Raw genomic sequence first — 20,030 nt, forward strand, 5'->3', positions numbered from 1 at the left:
TGGTATTACGTTGGTTTTATAGATTTTTTTATAATAAATCTTTATTGTTCAGATTATTACAGGTGTTCCTCTTTCCCCCATCTTCCCCCATAGCTCCCCTCCACCTGATCCCAAACTCCACCCCATGCCCTTACCCCCCCCCCCCGCCCCTGTCTTCATCCATAGGTGTAAGATTCTTGTCCAATCTCTTCCCTCACCCCCTGAGAATTGTTAGTCCAAGCCCTTTTTATGTCCCTGATTCTATTATATTCACTAGTCCATTTTTTTCTTCAGATTTTTTATTCACTTGATTTTTAGGTTCACTTGTTGGTAGGTATGTATTTTATGTCTTTTTGTTGTTCATAATTTTTACCTTTACTTTTTTCTTTTTCTTCCTCTCCTTAAAGAATACCCTTCAGCATTTCATGTAATTCTGGTTTGGTGTTGATGAACTCCTTTAACTTTTTCTTGTCTGTGAAGCTCTTTATCTGACCTTCAATTCTGAATGATAGCTTTGCTGGGTAGAGTAATCTTGGTTGTAGGTTCTTGTTGTTTGTCATTTTGAATATTTCTTGGCACTCCCTTCTGGCCTGCATAGTTTCTGTTGAGAAATCAGCTGACAGTCGTATGGGTACTCCCTTGTAGGTAACTAGCTGTTTATTTCTTGCTGCTTATAAGATACTCTCTTTGTCTTTTGCCCTTGGCATTTTAATTATGATGTTTCTTGGTGTGTCCCTCCTTGGATTCCTCTTGTTTGGGGTTCTGTATGTATGCTTCCTGAACTTGTAAATCTATTTCTTTTACCAGGAAGGGAAAAATTTCTGTTATTATTTCTTCCATTAAGCCTTCAATATCCTGCTTGCTCTCCTCTGGCACCCCAAAAATCCGGATGTTGGTACACTTTAAGCCATCCTGGAGGCTCCTTACACTATCCTCACATTTTTGGATTCTTCTTTCTTTATGTCTCTCTGATTTTTCCTTTCTTATATTCCAGATCTTTGGTTTGATTCTTGGGTACGTTGATCTATAGTTGAGTTTCTGTATATTCTTTATTTCAGAGATTGTATGCTTAATTTCTGACTGGTCCTTTTCCATTTTTTTTGGTATTCTCTTTAAGGTCCTTGAAGGTCTCACCAAGCTTCTTGGAGATCTCATCAAGTTTCTCAAAGGTTTTTAGAAGATTCTTGAGTAATCTTATAAATGTGATTCTGAACTCTGTGTCATCCAGTAATTTACTTTCCTTCATCTTTCCCATTCGTGACATGTTTCTGTGTGTCCTCATTTTGGCTGATGAAGTGGCTTTGTGTGGTAGGTACCTATAGGGTCCAATAGTTCAGCTTCCCCAATCACCTGAGGTGGTTGCTTTGGTATATTCCTTTGTGGGCTGAGTGCACGGTCTTGGTGTAATTAAGCCTTGATTGCTGTTGGTACACTGGGAGGAATTGATCTCCAGGCCAATTGTCTGTGAGGACCCGCTCTGTCTATAAAGGAGACATGATTTGTTTCAGTGGGGCTTTGGTGCTCACTGAGTCTGTCTCCTGAATGTGTCACTTATAGGTGTGAGAGGTTGAAACTGACCACTAGGAACACTGGCTTCTGGATCACCAATGGGGTACAGTTCATTTGCTTGGGACTTGTTGGTTTTGTTGCTGGAGCTTTGTTGCTGGAGCTGCAGTTTATTTCCTTAAGCTGCCACAATACCAGCCATTTACATGCAAAAGCAGCTGTGTGGTGCCTGGGCAGGTCTGTAGAATCTGCTGGTGGGGCCTCAGGACAGGATCTCAGGGCGGGGCGGGGCCTCAGGGTGGGGCAGGGTCTTAGGAGTCACTAAGTTGGGGTGTGGCTAACAGCAATGGCTATCCCAGCTCCCCCTCCCCCTGCTTTTCCAAGTCCCTGCTTCCCTGCAATCCAGCACAGTAAACAATGATTGCTGTGTGCACCTCTGTAAGAGTCGCCCTCATTTCGGACCAATGGCCAACAGACCAGCTTCTCCCCATAGGTGTCTGGGTCCCCCACATGACCCCAGAAACTTGATTTCAAAGTGATAGGGAGCTCGTTTCCTTTCGGGTTAAAAAGAAAAGCCATGCGCCTAGTCACCCGCCACCAGCCCAATTCACATGCCTCCGCCACCAGCCCGATTCTCCACCAGCCCGATTTGCGTGCCTCCGTACCTAGGCTCCTCAGCTTTTCAGGGCTTGCGCTCCTTTCTCTTTCAGCCAACCTTCCCATGGTTTTGGATGATAGATGTCCTTTATATTAGTTTTAATTTTTAAATTGTTGTGGGAGCAGCAGACCAGTTGCTCACCTATGCCGCCATCTTGGTTTCTCTCCTATAGATTTTTTCCCCAATGAATTCTACCAAGCTGTTGAGCATATAATTCTCAAATTTTAAAAACCATTTCAGAACATTTTTAAACAAAGAAAACTCAAGTGAATAGCATTGATACCAAAGAACCAAGGAGATGACACTAGAAATAACTATACAGTAAATCAATCTCATTAATGATACAGAAAAAATAATCCTAAAAAATATTATCAAATTAAGCCAACCTAAGATTGCAAGGATGGTTCAACATTACTGTAGTTGACAATACTGATAAATTAAAAGAAAATAGGCCAATAGATACAGATAAATCAGTCAATAAAGTTTAATATCCATTGATTGTTAAAAGGAAAATAATCTTAAAATGTAGCTCCTTTAATTTGATGAAACTATGTACTTCATACAGGAAGTAAAGGACTGTAGATGAAATGCCATACTTTGTGGTGAAACATCAGGAACATCCTCATCAAGCAAAAGAAAAAGATAATGATACTCAGAACCACCAATACTATTTGTTCTTATGCTGGTGATAACAGCCAATGCACTAAGTCTGGAAGAAAAAAAAGAGGTGTAAGGATAGAACAAGAAAAATACACCAAACGGTTATCCACAAACCCATAAAGTCTGAAATAATCAAAAGACAAATTACCAGAACTTAGAATGTTTGCAAGGTGGCCAGAAATGAGCTGCATACCTAAATAATTTGCCTTTTCTTTATCAGCAATAAAAATTTAAACATATAACAGAAAAATTCTAGTTAAAAATAGTAATAGCAGTAAAATTGACAATAGTAATTAGCTCATGAATAAACCCAACAAAATATTTGTTAAAACTCTGCAGAATTTTTTAAAAGTATATTTTTATTGATTTCAGAGAGGGAGGGAGAGATAGAAACATCAATGATGAGAGAGAATCATTGATTGGCTGCCTCCTGCAAACCCCCTGCTAAGGATCAAGCCTGCAATGTGAGCATGTGCCCTTAACCAGAATAAAAATTGGGACCCATCAGTCCACAGGCCTATGTGCTAACCACTGAGTCAAACCAGGTAGAGCATTTCTGCAGAATTTTGTAAAATATCTTATCTAATAAAAGGGTAATATGCAAATTAACCATCATTCTGTCACAAAGATGGTGATGCCCATAGCCACAAGAGGGTGATGCCCAGTCCGCTCAGTCTAGCCGGAGTCCCCCAGTCCTGGGGGGAGTGGTGCCAGTGAGAGTGGGTAGTATGAGAGGCCTGGTGGAATGCTTGCTTTGTTGCCATGGCAATGGAAGGCCTTTGGGTAGTGGGCATGGTGCGGCCTGGGTGCTATGCTTACTTAGTCGCTGTGGCAATGCCCCAGCTGCAGAGGGCCTCTGGTGGATAGGGGTACTGGCCTGCAGCCTCCATGGCTGAGCACAGGCCCAGAGACTAGATGGCGGCTCCTCCTCCCACAGAGGCAGCACAGCTCCCTCCTGGAGCCCATGCTTGCTTCTGCCTCCAGCAGAAACTGCATGGTTCCTGTAGAAGCAGCACGTCTCCCGTGGAAGCAGTGCAGCTCTAGACAAAGCTCTGCGTTTCCTGCTGGCTCCTGTGGAAGCAGTGGGCGGCCTACTATGTGCAATATTGTGCCATGGTCTACTAGTTATTAAATAATATAAAATTAATAAATTAATGGAGAGGTATACTTTATTATTACTTGATGTGAGAACTATATTATAAATAGAAGATTCTACCAAAATTTAATCTTTAAATTCAAATTAATCAAAATCCTGATACTTTTTTACAATGAAACTAACAAGCTGATTGTAAAATTTATTTAGAAGAGTAACTTTGTAAGTGTAATGAAGATGGTTTGTAAAAAGAACAAAGCAGGCCCTCCAGGGTCTCCAGGTGATAGAGGACTCCAAGGAGAACAAGAAGTGAAAGGTCTGGTCCTCCTTAGCAGTTCTGAAATCATTGTAAAGCTGTAGTAATGAAAAAGTGTTTCAGTGGTATAGGAATATATAGAACAGAAGAATGTCCAGAAACAGACATATGGAAACTTTGAAATGCCTATTTTTTTCTTTCTAAAGCCTTTCTAGTATTTTTAAGATTAAAAGATCACAGTATCAAAGAAGAGTAGGTAGAGAGTTATTAGTATATTTCCAAATGTAATAAAGCTACTTTAAATTATTCTTTCTTACACACAAACTGGTACTTATGGTATTTGAAACTTTTCATCCTTTCTCCAGATATTGATTCTCATAGAAAACATTAAGAATATAGCAGGTATTATACATTAAAGGCTATTTTATCATTATTTAATGTCCCATTGAGCACTAAAATAACATCCCTGAAATAAGATAATTTTGATCATTTAAATGTTTTATCACCCACCCCCCCACCCCCCCCCCGTCCTATAATGTCTCACAAAACAACAGAATATACCTCTGAAGACAGGAGCCAAAATAATGCTAACTCTGTGAATTGTTTCTTCTCAATTTTTTTTTTTAATCTTAGGGGCTGCAATTATGGGTCCTCCTGGTCTCCCTGGTTTTCCTGGAGAAAGGGGACAGAAAGGTGATAAAGGTCCACCTGGAATTTCTATTCCTGGACCCCCTGGATTTGATGGACAACCTGGGCCTCCTGGCCTTCCAGGCCCTCCAGGCCCTCCAGGTCCTCACATCCCTCCTAGTAAGCTATTCTTTTCTCCTAAGCTCTATTGTTGTATTTTGTTTTCACTTATAAGTAAATCTGGCTGAAATTCGTTATCATTCTTTGTGTTTCTGTTATCTATGTGATTCTACATCAACTTCTACTTTTGAATTTTAGTGATTCTTTGAGGTTTAAATTTGCTCTTCAAATTCTCCCCAATATTATATCTTCCCTTTGCTTACAGGTAGTGGTATTACTGCAGAGAGTAACTAAAAAGATGTCTTTTTTCTCTAGCTTGTCAAGCTTTTTTGTTTGTTTAGTCTTCTGGACCTTTCACAACAATTAATTTGTTATCCTTTCATTATCTTATCTCAGGTGGTGAGATGTGTGAACCAGGCCCCCCAGGCCCTCCAGGATCTCCAGGTGATAAAGGACTCCAAGGAGAACAAGGAGTGAAAGGTTTGATCTTCATAATTATTCCTTCATTCTTTCAAATCATTAGCAAAATCCCCTATATCCTCTACCCTATCTCAGCCATTCACTCCCATGGAAATACCTAAGACCGTTTTATTTCCAATTGTACACACTTCCATAACCTTGATTTCATCAGCTCCATTATCTGACCACTGTCTCTATCCCTTTATCTTACTAACTATAATAATAAAGTGACTTCAACATTACTTTAACTCAATGAGACATACCAACTTTGACTACCACTCAAAGTTTTGGTGTTTTTTTCTTCCCTCTTAATTTACCTTAAATGCAATGATCAATTCATTATAATCAATTCCATGTATTATATAAACCCTTGACTCCTTTACCCTCCACTCACTTCGTTGTACTCACTTGGGAGAAAAACAGCCCTAGCGAGTCCAAATTACTACCTCTTATAAGCCTGCATCTTCTCTTAACACTTTTTATATACTTTTAATACTTTTTATATACTTTTAATACTTTTAATACTTCCTCTTCCATTCTCATTTTAAAATTCTGACTTTGCTTCCTCCTTCACTGATCATTTTAAAGCAATAACAAATAGAACTTGCTCAGATTGCTATGACATTTATTCAACTACTTGCATCTGTGCCCATATATTCTGCCTTCCTGCCTATTGTTAATACTCCTATTCAAAGCCACAACTGTCTTCTCCCTATATTCTGTGCCTTGCTTTTTACTTGTATTTTTTCTTGAACAGAAGTTATTAATTATAATAAAAGAATTCCTATTATTAATGTCATTTTTATTGTTAGTACTGTTTATGTCCTGTTTAGAATACTTGCTAACCCAAAGGACCTGATAATTTTTTTCCTAGAACTCTTACCAGTTTGCCTTTGTGTTTTGATCCTTGGTCTATCTTCAATTTATTTTGCAGGGAGGTAAGAAGGATGGAAGGAGAGAGAGAGAGAGAGAGAGAGAGAGAGAGAGAGAGAGAGAGAGAGAGAGAGAGAGAGAGAGAGAGAGAGAGGGAGGGAGAGAGAGAGAGAGAGAAAATGTTGATATGAAAGTGTAGGGCTTAAGCCCATAACCCTGGCAGAAGCTCAGACCAACCAACTGAACCACACCAGCCAGTGCTGTCTTAATTGAATTTTGTATATAGTTTGAAGCAGGGAATCAAAGTTCATTTTTTCTCATATGTATATCTAATTGATTCAACACCATTGTACAAAAGAAAATCATTTTCTTGCATTAGAAATTTTGTTGTAAATCGTATGACTATGTATGAGTCTGTTAATGACCTCCTTATTTTGTTCCATTGTTATACTTTTTCTCCTTAAACCAATTCCAAACTAAATTATTATACCTTTATCTTGGCCTACTTTACATTTTCATATAAATTTTAGAATTATCTACCCAACTTTTAATTTTGGAATATTCCAGACTTTTGGCCTTGTTTCCTCTTCTCATCTAAGCTTATTCATTAACTCTCAAGATTTTATATACTATCTACTTGCCAATGTCTTCTACATTTATATTTTCTGTCCAGATAAAAGTCTTTTCCTCTAGATTAGTATATTCAACTGTTTACTTAACATTTTAAACTTCACATCCTGATTAAATTGTTCTTACCTCTACCACCTTCTTCCCCATAATTTTGCCAGTAACATATTTTCCTTCTTATTAAAAGCAGGACACTTTAGCCTTCTGATTGCTTGGGCTAAAAACTTTAACATTACCCTTGATTCACCTCTCCTTTTGGATTCTGTATGTGACACTTGAAAAAATCTCATTGATTTTATTGTAAAATCTGTTCAGAATTAAATCAATTCTCATCATCTTCATTGGTGTCACTCTAGGAGAGTTGTCATTTCTTCTAGATCACTGCAGCAGTAGCCACATAAACAGTCACCCAGTTTCTACCCCAGCCAAAATCTTTCTTTTAAATCTTAAGGTATATCATGATGCTTTTCAGTTTAAATTCTTCTACTAGATTCTCATTTCACTCATAAAGCCACAGTATTTATGGTGCTTGTGTGATGTTTTATGTTACGCCACTCATTATAAACTGTTAACTTTCTGACCCGGTTCTCCTTTCTCACTCTGCTCCAAAAATCTGGTCTCATTAATTTTGCCTAGAATATTCTATACTTATTGTGTATGTACCACATCTTTTAAGATTTTTTTATTATGTATAAGGCCTATCCTTTACCACCCTATGTAAAATTGCATGCTGTGAACTATCCTTAGATGTCCAATTCCATTTATCCAGATCTACATTTTCCTGTAAACATAATATATATATAATTTATTACCTTCATTATTTATTATCCCTTTCCATTAGTAGATTGTGAGCAACATGGAGACATGATTTTTTCTTTGATCTGTTTGCCAGTGTATCACAAACACTTACAGTGCTCAGCACACACTAGGTACTCAGTAAATATGTATCAAAGAAATCTGTTATAGATATAGGCTTCTCTAACTACACTGTTAGGTAGCAATATTGTTACTTAGTGCTAACTTCTTTAGACCCTATCTAAAGAAGGTAGATGAGTAATATATTTTTATGATGGTTTTCTCTAGGTGACAAAGGTGACACCTGCTTCAACTGTATTGCAACTGGTATTTCAGGGCCTCCAGGCCAACCTGGTTTGCCAGGTCTTCCAGGTCCTCCAGGTAAAACATCCTGCCTCTGGGCATCATTTTAAAATATATATTGGCTAGGTTTTAGTGAGCTTGTAGCTTCAGAATACCAATTTCTCATTTTATAGCTAGTCACTCATATCCTATATAATAAAAAGCTAATATACAAATTGACCGAATGGCACAATGACCAGTCACTATGATGCACACTGACCACCAGGGGAAAGATGCTCAATGAAGGAGCTACCCCTGGTGGTCAGTGCTATCCCACAGAGGGAATGCTGCTTAGCCAGAAGCCAGGCTCATGGCTGGCAAGTGCAGCAGTGGTGGTGGGAGCATCTCCCACCTCCACAGCAGCACTAAGAACCCTTGGGGGTCCAGACTGTGAGAGGGTGCAGACCAGGCTGAGGGACCCTCCCCCCTCCCAGTGCACGAATTTTGTGCACCAGGCCTCTAGTTCATAAATAAATATGAAGTGCCTCTATCTGCTATGAAATAAGTTATGCTCTTGTTTCTAATAGCTGAAGCTACCATCAGTTTTTATTAAAACATCTTGACGTTATTAGTCTAGGAAAAATATCTCCCCTATTTTCTATATGGTGAGAAAATTTACTTATATAGCATCAGACTTCTTTCTTACAGAAAATTGGGGGAATACCTGACCCCTGAGTATATTTTCCAGAGGTAGAGCTTAGTTATTGGGGATATATCACATGTTGTCATGAAAGAATGGGACTTCTACAGGAGTTTGGTAACCAATAGCCAATATTCCTCTTTTTATATGTAATTTCATTTTTATGTGTCTAATCAAAACTATATTTAATATCCATTGACCAACAAATCTTTTACTCAACTACCTCTTGGATAGCTCAATATTATATTATCTTTAAATCAAACTTTATGTCTATGTCAGAGCTTAAACTAGACACCAGATCTTTTACCTCTCTGTCCAGTGTATCTACCAAGGAAACCAATTCATTTGGTACTTAGAAAGTCTTATAATTGCCACTAGAAGTTAATAATCTAGCCTTGTACCTTCAGTTTAATGGTTCTCAAACTTGAGAGTTCATCAGAATTACCTGGAGGGCTTATTATAACCCATATTGATAGGTCCAACCCCCAAATTTTCTGAATCAGTAGATCTGGAATGATGGTCATATAATTAGTCATTCTAACCAGTACTCAGGTGATGCTGATGCCACTGATTCAGGGACCCATTTGGGGAATGCCCACTTTAGTAATATTTCCTCTAGTCTAGTCATTGAGTACTAAAAGTTTCTCATAAACCTTTATTTAGGGAGTGACAAACTAAATAAAGAATTGATGAGGATCTAGGAAAATTGCTTAAGTCAGAACAAAGAAAGATATGCAGACTTTGCTCACATCTCCTTCTCCCCTTGGCAGCGGGATAGTTAAAGGAGCCTCTATGCATAGTGCTTGCCAGCTGTGAACTCTTGAGAGGATTTAGAGTTGGAAGTACCTGAAAAACCAATATTGTATGTAACATGAAATGTTAGATTTACTTAAAAGGAAGAATGATTTCTTCATTTTTAGAGCATAAAATCAGAAAACAAAAATGTGACCTGTTAAATAGGATTGAATGGGGTTCTTATTTTAAAACTTGGCTTGCTGACTTAATGATTTTTATATGCTTTGTCAATGGTTCAACTTCAAAGCTCACATTATTGTGTGTGTGTGTGTGTGTGTGTGTGTGTGTGTGTGTGTGTGTGTTAGGATCTCTTGGTTTTCCTGGACAAAAGGGTGAAAAAGGACATGCTGGTGAAACTGGTCCGAAAGGATTAAGAGTAAGTTTTGAATATATTATATTACAAAATAAGTTAAAGAAACCCATTTACACTTTGATTTTCACTTGTGTATATATATTAAAGAGGTTTAGTTTCTCTATTAAATTGTGACTTATTTGATTCTTTGATTCTCCCTGACTCACAGAACTCGCTTAATAGATTTGTACACTAAATGTTATTGGGTGGGTTGATGGGGTAAACTGGAGAAAGGAATGTTTTAGAAATACAAAAAGCCCAGCCATTTTGGCTCAGTGGTTTGGCATTGACCTATGAACCAGGAGGTCATAATTTGATTTCCTATCAGGGAACATGCCCAGGTAGGGAGCCTACAGGATATGTCTGATCAATGATTCTCTCTCATCATTTATGTTTCTATCTTTCTCTCCTTCTCCCTTCCTCTCTGAAATATATATATATATATATATATATATATATATATATATATATATATATAGCTAATATTCTAATAAGTGTCCAACCATCCAACCAGTAGCTATGATGTCTATGATGTGCACTGACCACCAGGGGGCAGATGCTCAATGCAGGAGCCGCAGTGACACACACTGGCCATTTACAGAGAAATGGCACCGTGGACCTGGCACCCACAAAGCAACGCTTGGCTTCCCCCAAGTGGGCTGCAATCACCCCGGAACAATAGCCCACCAAATTGCAGCTGATGCTGCCAAGACACCATGGCGCAAAATACGGCCTACTGCCCAGCCCAGAAATGGTCGCTGTGGGTACTGGTTAATGATGTCATGTACCAACACCTGGCTTCCTCTCCCTAACGACTAGCACCCTTGGAGTTTCTTCAGCTCAGGAACATGACTTGCTTTATAGCTAGATGGAAACATTTTACACTTTAACCAAATGTCTGTGAAGCATTTTCTTGTGCCTCATATCATTTGATCCTCACAGAAATCCTAGAGTAGGAAGATAGGAGACTTGATGAAATCCTATCTTCATTAGCCAGAAAATGGAGATTAGAAAGCTTAGAAATTTGACCCAACTGAAAAGAAGTAAGAAATGGTGGACCTTGAAAATGACTTCAGGTTTTCTCACTGTGCAGAATATAGTCAACTGCTGCAGTTAAATATTTTACCCTTTATTCTTCCTGCGTGATCTACAATAATAATCTGCTTACGTTGATATTTACTGCAGTGTTGAAAATTACCCCAAAGAGAATTCAGGATGCTTCACTGGGCTGGAAAAGTTTAGCTAAATCAGAAAGCAGGTCTAATTATGCAAGTTTATTCTATATATATATATAAAAGGCTAAATTGACTCATGCATGCATAATACATATAAAGCTCTCACTGGCACCAATCCTGTGCTTGTATTTCGATCTGTCATTGTCGATCGTGAATATACATACATATATATAGAACATATATATATATATATATATATATATATATATATATATGTGTGTGTGTGTGTGTGTGTGTGTGTGTGTGTGTGTGTGTACATAAAAAGAAAGTGATTTTCTCTTTCATTCCCACCCCCTTCCTTTATTTTCTTTACCCCTTCAGGGCATACCTGGAGGTCCTGGTGCTCCAGGCTTTCCTGGACCTAAAGGTGAACCTGGTGACATCCTCACTTTTCCAGGAATGAAGGGTGAAAAGGGGGAGTTGGGTTTCCCTGGATCTCCAGGTCTCCCTGGTATACCTGGCACACCTGGACAGGATGGATTTCCAGGACTACCTGGCCCCAAAGGAGAACCCGTGAGTTGGTTTGATATTCTTGGTTTTCTAATGTCAAATTGTTACTTAGGGATGTTTCCTAGGATATGCTTGTTAGAAAATGAACACTTAATCAATGCTTAAAAGAAAATGATTACTATATAGAAATGGTACTTTGTAGGGTTCTTTACCACTCTTTTCTCTCAGTTGTTTTATCCATTTTTTATTTTTAACCCAGTTTTATACTAAGTAATATTAACTATGAATAGGTGGAAAAAATGTTAAGATGCTGTGGGTCAACGTAAGGTTCCCTTCTATTACCCCACATGCCCTTGTCTGGGTCTATTTAAACCTAAAGGCAGAAGTCTAATATGCCTTTTATATATAGTAATCTTAGAGGTTAGTGTGATTAAATATCCATTGTTAAATGTGTTATGGAACCTAAATGTTGAATATAAATAAACAGACTTGTGTGCAACACATAGCACAGAATATTTAGGTAGAAAGTATTATTTATAACAAATATTAAATAGACTGTACACTTCTTACATACTAGAATATACACTTCATTAGGGCAAAGTGTTTTGTTATTTTTATTCTTTATCTGTATCACTAGCACCTGGCACATAGCAGGAGCTCAAGAATATTTGTTGAAGGAACAAATAAGTGAAGTGCTCACACATACCCTTGCACTTATAGAGCTTGTAAGAAATATTTATGGCTGTATCATTTCTCTAGTTGTATTCAGTAATACAAACCTACAGAGAGTTATTTGTTATATCTATTTTTCTGTATTAAACTTTTCCCTTTCAGGGTGGAATTGCTTTTAAGGGTGAAAGAGGTCCCCCTGGGAAGCCAGGTTTGCCAGGTCTCCCAGGGAATAGAGGGCCTATGGGCCCTATTGGTATTGGCCCTCCAGGCCCAATTGGTGAAAAAGGCATACAGGGTGTGGCAGGAAATCCAGGCCAGCCAGGAATACCAGGTGAGTATGATTGCTTTGTTTTTAATTTGGTACTTAAAAGAAGAAATGTGTTATCTTTGGCCACTCTTAACTTCCTTTCATAAGATATATTTGGGCTTTTCAGAACTCCTTAGCAAGGAAATACAATATGTGTGCTTTTATTATGGGTGGGTTTCTCTTTAAATGTTTTTCTGAATATCTTCATTTTTATTGTTTCTGTTGTTTTTTTTATATATCATATATATATATATATATATATATATATATATATATAATTTTTATTGATTTTAGAGAGGAAAGGAGAGAGAGAGAGAAAGAGAGAGAGAGAGAGAGAGAGAGAGAGAGAGAGAGAGAGAGAGAGAGAGATGGAAACATCAATGATGAGAGAGAATCATTGATCAGCTGTCACCTGCATGCCCCTTACTGGGAATGGAGTCCACAACCCAGGCATGTGCCCTGACTGGGAATCGAACTGTGATCTCCTGATTCAAAGGTCAATGCTCAATCACTGTGCAACTCCAGCCAGGCTGTTTTTGTTGTTGTTGTTGTTGTTTGTTTATTTGTTTTTTTGAAGTACAAGATACATAATGCAAAGTTTAACAAATAATTATATTGGAGACACACATGTAACTACCATACACACCAAGAAACAGAACATTACCAGCATCCTAGAAACCCCCATTTTCCTCTTTGTCCTTTCCTAATCATATCCCCTTCTGTTTCTCCAAGAGAAACCACTGTCTTGACTTTTGCATAGTTTCCTTCCATTTAAACCCTAGTGTCATCACCTAAATATGAATTCCAAAACAAAGTATTTTAAGCTTTTTCCCAATATTTTATTGATTAAGGCATAACATATGTGTCCTTACCTCCCCATTACCCCCCTCCCCACTCCCAAATATGCTCTCAACCCTTGTTGTCTCTGTCCATTGGTTATTCTTATATGTATGCTTCTTTTTGAACTTTATATTAATGGATTGTAAGATAAATATTATTCATGTCAACGCTACATATAGCTACAGCATATTCATTTTCATTGCTGATTAGTATCTTGTTGTGTGTGTGTGTGTGTGTGTGTCTGTGTGTGTGTGTGTCTGTGTGTATCACAGTTGATGTATATACTCTACCATTAATGAACAATTGGCTATTTTATAATTCAGACCTATTATAAATAACTAGAGGCCCGGTGCACAAAATTCATGCATGGAGGCTGGAGGGTGTCCCTCAGCCTGGCCTGCACCCTCTCCAATCTGGGACCCCTCAAGCGCAGTCTGACACCCCTCTCACAATTCAGAACTGCTGGCTTCCAACTGCTCACCTGCCTGCCTTCCTGATTGCCCCTAACTGCTTCTTCCTGCTAGCCTGATCACCACCTAACCACTCCCATGCCAGCCTGATTGATGTCTAACTGCTCCCCTGCCAGCCCATTTGCCCCCAATTTCTCTCCTCTGCCAGCCTGGTCACCCCTAATTGCTCACCCCTGTAGGGTTGATTGCATCCAACTGCCCTCCCTTGCAGGCCTGGTCCCTCTCAACTGCCCTTCCTTGCAGGCCTGGTGCCTCTCAACTGACCTCCCCTGCTGGCCATCTTGTGGTGGCCATCTTGTGTCCACATGGGGGCAGGATCTTTGACCACATGGGGGCAACCATATTGTATGTTGGAGTTATGGTCAATCTGCATATTACTCTTTTATTAGATAGGATAGAGGCCTGGGTGCATGGGTGGGAGCCAGCTGGTTTGCCCTGAAGGGTGTCCCGGATCAGGGTGGGGGTTCCCTTGGGGCTTGGGGTGGCCTAGCAAAGGGCCTGTGGTGGTTTGCAGGCCAGCCATGCCCCCTGGCTACCGAAGCAGAGGCCCTGGTATCTGGAATTTACCTTCTACAATTGAAACTTTGTAGCCTGGAGCAGAACCAAGCCTCCTGCTCACTCCATGGCCGGCAGCCATTTCCTTTGGGACTTATGTATCTTCTATAATTGAAAGTTTGTAGCCTGGAGTGGAGGCCTGGGCTGGCCAGCATGTGTGGAAAGCTTTGCTTCTTCCATCAGTGGGGGCAACTCAAGCCTCCCAATCTTTCCAGCTCTGTGGCTGCCACCATTTCTGTTTGAATTATTTACCTTCTATAATTGAAACTTTGTAGCCTTGAGTGGAGGCTTAGGCCAGCAAGGGCAGGCGGAAAGCTTGGCTTCCTTCATTGCCTGGGAAACCCAAGCCTCTCTCCTGCTGCTCTCTGTGGCTGTAGAAGTCTTGGTTGGGTTTATTTGGTGGGCGTGGCTTTTGGGTGTAGTGGAGAGGTGGTTAATTTGCATGTTACTCTTTTATTAGGTAGGATGTTTCTGTGTATACACTGGTGTACATGTGCCCACACTTTTCTGGGGGCAAGCATCAGCAAATTATAGCCCATGGATTAAAACTGGCCAAACACTTTTTTGTCATGAATGAAAGTTTTATTTGAACACAACCATTCACTATTGACTATGGTTGCTTTTGTACTACAATCACAGCGTTGGGCAAATATGATAGAAACCATATGGCCCGCAAAACATAAAGTATTTACTGTCTGGTCCTTTACAGAAATACTTTGTTAGAACCTGGACTAGGGTATCTATTTAAGATTAGCATTTTCAAGGCATACAATAAATTCATCTTACAAATGTAATTACTGGATAATTCCAAACTATATCCAAAGCAATTGTACCAATTTATATTTCTATTAGAAGTATTGGAGATTGCTTATTGCTCTACATCCTCATAAACAATTTGTATTGTCACACTTTTGTATTTTTGCCAATTTTTTGAAATATCTCATGGCAATTTTTGTATCTCTTTGGTTACATTAAAATCTAGCACCATTTTATATATTTACTGAATATTTTCATTTTCTTTTATGAAATGTTGATTCAAGTGTTTTCTCCCAACAAAATGTATACACACTTTGAATGATTATAAGGTCATTGTTTATTAACAAAGTTCAATTTTTAAATTTAAAATAATCTACAGAAATTAATAATTTATTTGTCAATGCCTATTTTCAAACTGATGATATTCTGGTCCAGACACTGTTGATGACACAAAGCAATAGAATTGCAAACAGCAATAATTATTTCTTTGCTATTTGTGCATCTTCAATTTATTGACTGTTGCTGGTTTTGTACTATAAAAGCTTTATAATTATGTATTCCCTTAAAAAGCAGTATACTGGCCCTTAGGATAAATTTCATTTGTTCAAAGCTTAGCTGGACTTCCCCCATTACTTCAAATCAATTAAACCTGAAAAGGAGTGAAAATTAGGTGAGTTATCAGCTGTTAAAGTATGTAAACATTTTTGAAACATATGTATATGTATGCACATACATACAGGTGTTTCTATGGAAAATAGTACAATAATCCTACATAATAAAGAGCTAATATGCAAATGGTCATCACGCCCTTACACCCTCACACCATAACTGCTCAGACACTCAACACTGGGGAGAGAGGAATGGCAACTAGCCAGGTACAAATTAGCTCGCAAGAAAAGAATGGGGACCAGCCAGGCTGTGGTCTGAGAGAGGGACAAGCCACCCACCCCACAGTCCTGGGTGCCAGTGGCTGTGACTGTGCCTTCGGCCCAGGAGAGGGACAAGCTGCATGCCTCACAGTCCTGGGTTCCAGCAGCTGCACCTGCATCTGTGGCCTGGCCTGGGAGAGGGACAAGCCACCCACTCCATGGTCCCAGGAGCCAGGGGCTGGGGCTGGGGCCCTGGAGAGGGGCAAGCCACCCACTCCATAGTTCTGGGTGCCAAGATCTGTGCCTGCACCTGTAGCAAACTAGAGGGAGAAGCCGCTGGCCCCACAATCCCAGGTGCCAGAGGCTGCATCTGCACCTGTGGCCCGGTAGAGGGACAAGCCACCTGCCTGATGGTCCTGGGCACCTATGTCTGTGACTTGGGTGAAGCCACCCACCCACAGTCCCCTGTGGCTGCAGCTGGTCTAGGCAAAGTCAGCCCAGGTCCTGGTGCCTACAGCTGGCCAGATGAGGGAATCCTGGGTCTTGGGTACTGAGTGAGGTAGAGGCAGTTAAGGGCGAGCAGGCCAGCAGTGGAGTAATTAGGGGTGATCAGGCCAGTAGAGGAGCAGTTAGGGGCAATTAGACAGGTAGAGGTGGTTAGGGGTGATCAGGCAGGCTAGTAGGCTAGGAGCCAGTGGTCCCAGATTGTGAGAGGCAGTTGGACATCCCCTGAGGTGTCCCAGATTGGAGAGGGTGCAGGCTGGGCTGAGGGACCCCCGTGCACAAATTTCATACACCAGGACTCTAGTTAATAAATAATAATACAAGAATAAACTCTGTTTCATATACTCACAACTGTACACCTACTTCTGCCCCACCCTATATATTTTATGTATTAGTTCCTTTCTGTTAGCTATTCATTTTGAAAATTTTTTATTTTCTATGGCTTGTCATTTTCACTCTATGGCATCTTTAATGGACAGAAATAAATTAAAATGTAGTCAAATTTATCAGTCTTTTCTATCATGGTTAGTGCTTTTAATTTCATGTTTAAGAAATTCTTACTGAACCTGAGCCCATTTTAAGCTATTTCAATTAATAAGAAGTAGGTGTACTTAAACTTTGCACACATAAAATCTTAAGGAACCATTAGTTTACTTCAATTTTATTCTTTAAGACTCTTTTGACCTATATTTAAAATATTTTTATAGAAGCCATCTTTAATCATGGGCGCTTTTTAAAAATGTATTTTATTGGAGTGACATTGGTTAATAGAATTATATAGGTTTCAGGTACATATTTCTATGATGCAAGGTCTATATATTTCACTATGAAAGCTGTCATCTACTTTTTTTCTTTTTGAAATTTCATTCTTCTGTTTGGTATCTTTCTTGAATATATAGTATGTGATTCTTTTTCTTATATATTTTTGTTAGATTGCATTTTCAAAAGACTATACTTTTTATTTTGTGTTTTTAATTAGAAGCTATATTTAGTCAAAAGAACACTTATTCACTGTTGATTCCCATTTGCCCTTAGGTCCTAAAGGCGATCCAGGTCAGACTATAACCCAGCCAGGGAAGCCTGGCCTGCCTGGTATTCCAGGCAGAGATGGTGAAGTAGGTCTTCCAGGTAGGTGAATAATGTATTTGACCAGATCTTCAATATTTATTGGCTTCTTTATATGAAGGTTTCCCTTTTAAAAACAACTATTGCTTCTCTCCTCAGGTGATCCTGGACTCCCAGGCCAACCAGGCTTGCCAGGAATACCAGGTAGCAAAGGAGAGCCAGGTATTCCTGGAATCGGACTTCCTGGACCACCTGGTCCCAAAGGTATGTAGGAATGTGTAGCAGGCAGGATAAGTTAACTGGTTAGTATGACATTATTCTTTGACATAATTTAGTCAATAATAAAATACATAAAGTGTAACCTTTTTCTCTATATTATGAAGAATATAAATAAAAAGTCACAGCATGCATATAATTTCATTTTTCTTTGTTTAAAATAGTCCAGATAGACAAGAAAATGTCTAAATCAGAGATATTTAAAAATTATATATAAGCTCTAAAAATCACAGTAATTATTATCTTTTGTGTTCATTGTAATTTCAGGGCTCAGAACAGTTCCAAGAACATAGTATGCAATCAATACATGTTTGTTAAATGGATTACATTAAACAGAAAACATATTTATTGCACACATGTAATCAAATAATGCTTTATTCTAAATCATATTCTCTTGACTTCCTGAAATTTTAAAAAGCTGTTGCTTCAGTTCTGTTTTATTCCTCACAAAATTTATTCTCATGAATGGCAAGAGTGTGAATTCTTCTGAGATTAGTGCCAAACATATCCTTACTCACACTAAGTGACTTAGAGTCAGATTTGATTTTTTTGTGTGTATATATGTGTGTAATATCTGCAATTGCTTTTAGCTCATTTCCAGGATTATATGGCAGATATTTTGTATACTATATTTAGATGTAAGCGAAAGAAAATACTTTCTGCATTTTTGTGTGAGATTCATTTCTTATGTTCAGTTTTGCCTCATAATAGCCTTCATCCCAGTTTAGAAGAGCATATTTTCCACACATATTAGCCCTTTGTGAAAACAATAGGACCATAAGGTGATTGAGAGGGAATACCAAATATATGTAAAGCTTGATCTTAAGTAGTCATCTAAAATGTCATGTGGTTTTAAGCTCTTATTGTAGTCACTAAGCTTGATTGGACAAGGTAAACGTTGTTCATTTGGGAGTTTGGGTATCTTTCCTGTAGTGTCTTCTATTTGGAGATTTTAAAATGACATAATTTTACAGGTTTTCCTGGAGTTCCAGGACCTCCAGGAGCACCTGGGACACCTGGAAGAATGGGTCTAGAAGGCCCTTCTGGGCCACCAGGCTCTCCAGGACCAAAGGTCTGAGACATTTGTTCTTTTCTCCTTTTATTTCCCTCGCCTTCTTTAACCTTAGCTTTCTATTTTGACTTACATATCATTCCAAGTCTTCATTAGATAACTAAACTTAACTGATTATATTTTCATTAAAAAATATTTAACCTAAAACAGTCTTTAATAATCCAAGAGATCATATTTGAAGCAAAAAAAAAATTTGAACCTGTTTTGCAGTGACCAATTATTTAATGAGGTAGGAGATTATAGATGAAAAAATACAAATCATCAAATCCCCCTGTGCTTCTCTGTAGCACCACCAACACATTTTATGTTTCTGTACATTCCTGTGATGATTGGTTGAAATGCTGTTGAATATCATGTCAAGAACTGTCCCTCTGTCCCAGTTCTTTCCCAAATACACACTGCAAGTCCCTGCTATCAACTTTTAATGATTATGATGATGATAAATGTGTTTGAATTGCTTTTCATTCCTTTTTATTATATCTTAACCAATTTAAATTTTGTTCAGTCAACCTTCAGCAAACTACTATGGGGTGTATTTATCCTAACTGTCCCTCTATTTTTGGTTTAAACTGTCCCTCTTAATTAATTTAAACTTCCTATGTTTTCATCATGGGAATGGGAAGAACTACTGACCATGACACCATCTCTCATGAGAAGCAACTTCTTTATTGATTAATTATTTTTATTATTAAACTTTTCAAATAAAAAAAGGAATAATACAATTAACTTACATATATTTATCACTCAGATTTCAAATTATTAGGATTTTATCATATTTGCTTTATCTATTCCCTCTTTCTTTGCTGAAATATTTTAACTTAAATCTCAAAATCATGTCACTTTTACCTAAAATACTTTAGTATTCATCTCTAAGTAAGTGGACATTTTATACAAAAAAAACCACAATGTTATTACCATACTTAGACAAATTAAAAATAACCATCTAATACTCAGTCTATTATCATATTTCCTCAATCAGGTTTAGTCTCATGCGCTCTGTTATCTTTTTCATGTCCTGAAACCAGTCCAGATCATTTAATTTGTTCTACTAAGCCTCATTTCCCATCCTTCCAGATGTTCTCTCCAACTTAACAATAACTTTTCATTTAATTACTCTATTCCATACCCATGGGTGTGTGTGTGTGGGAGTATTACCTTGTATTTTCTACCTTAAATT

General features: G+C 38.4%; 1 protein-coding gene across 3 annotated transcripts in view; it reads left to right on the top strand.

The window, feature by feature from the left end:
• COL4A5 (collagen type IV alpha 5 chain) overlaps positions 1 to 20,030 on the top strand; it is a 358,160-nt gene that overhangs the window by 179,235 nt on the left and 158,895 nt on the right. For all 3 annotated transcript variants that reach the window (XM_036460732.2, XM_036460733.2, XM_036460734.2), the window contains exons 20-28: positions 4,786 to 4,959; positions 5,296 to 5,379; positions 7,942 to 8,034; positions 9,736 to 9,806; positions 11,339 to 11,530; positions 12,302 to 12,470; positions 17,476 to 17,568; positions 17,665 to 17,769; positions 18,756 to 18,853. In XM_036460732.2, coding sequence (XP_036316625.1) covers positions 4,786 to 4,959; positions 5,296 to 5,379; positions 7,942 to 8,034; positions 9,736 to 9,806; positions 11,339 to 11,530; positions 12,302 to 12,470; positions 17,476 to 17,568; positions 17,665 to 17,769; positions 18,756 to 18,853 — 1,079 coding nt within the window. The remainder of the gene's footprint in view (positions 1 to 4,785; positions 4,960 to 5,295; positions 5,380 to 7,941; positions 8,035 to 9,735; positions 9,807 to 11,338; positions 11,531 to 12,301; positions 12,471 to 17,475; positions 17,569 to 17,664; positions 17,770 to 18,755; positions 18,854 to 20,030) is intronic.

This window comes from Pipistrellus kuhlii, unplaced genomic scaffold, assembly GCF_014108245.1.
Source record: "Pipistrellus kuhlii isolate mPipKuh1 unplaced genomic scaffold, mPipKuh1.p scaffold_m20_p_33, whole genome shotgun sequence".
Classification (NCBI taxonomy): Eukaryota; Metazoa; Chordata; class Mammalia; order Chiroptera; family Vespertilionidae; genus Pipistrellus; species Pipistrellus kuhlii.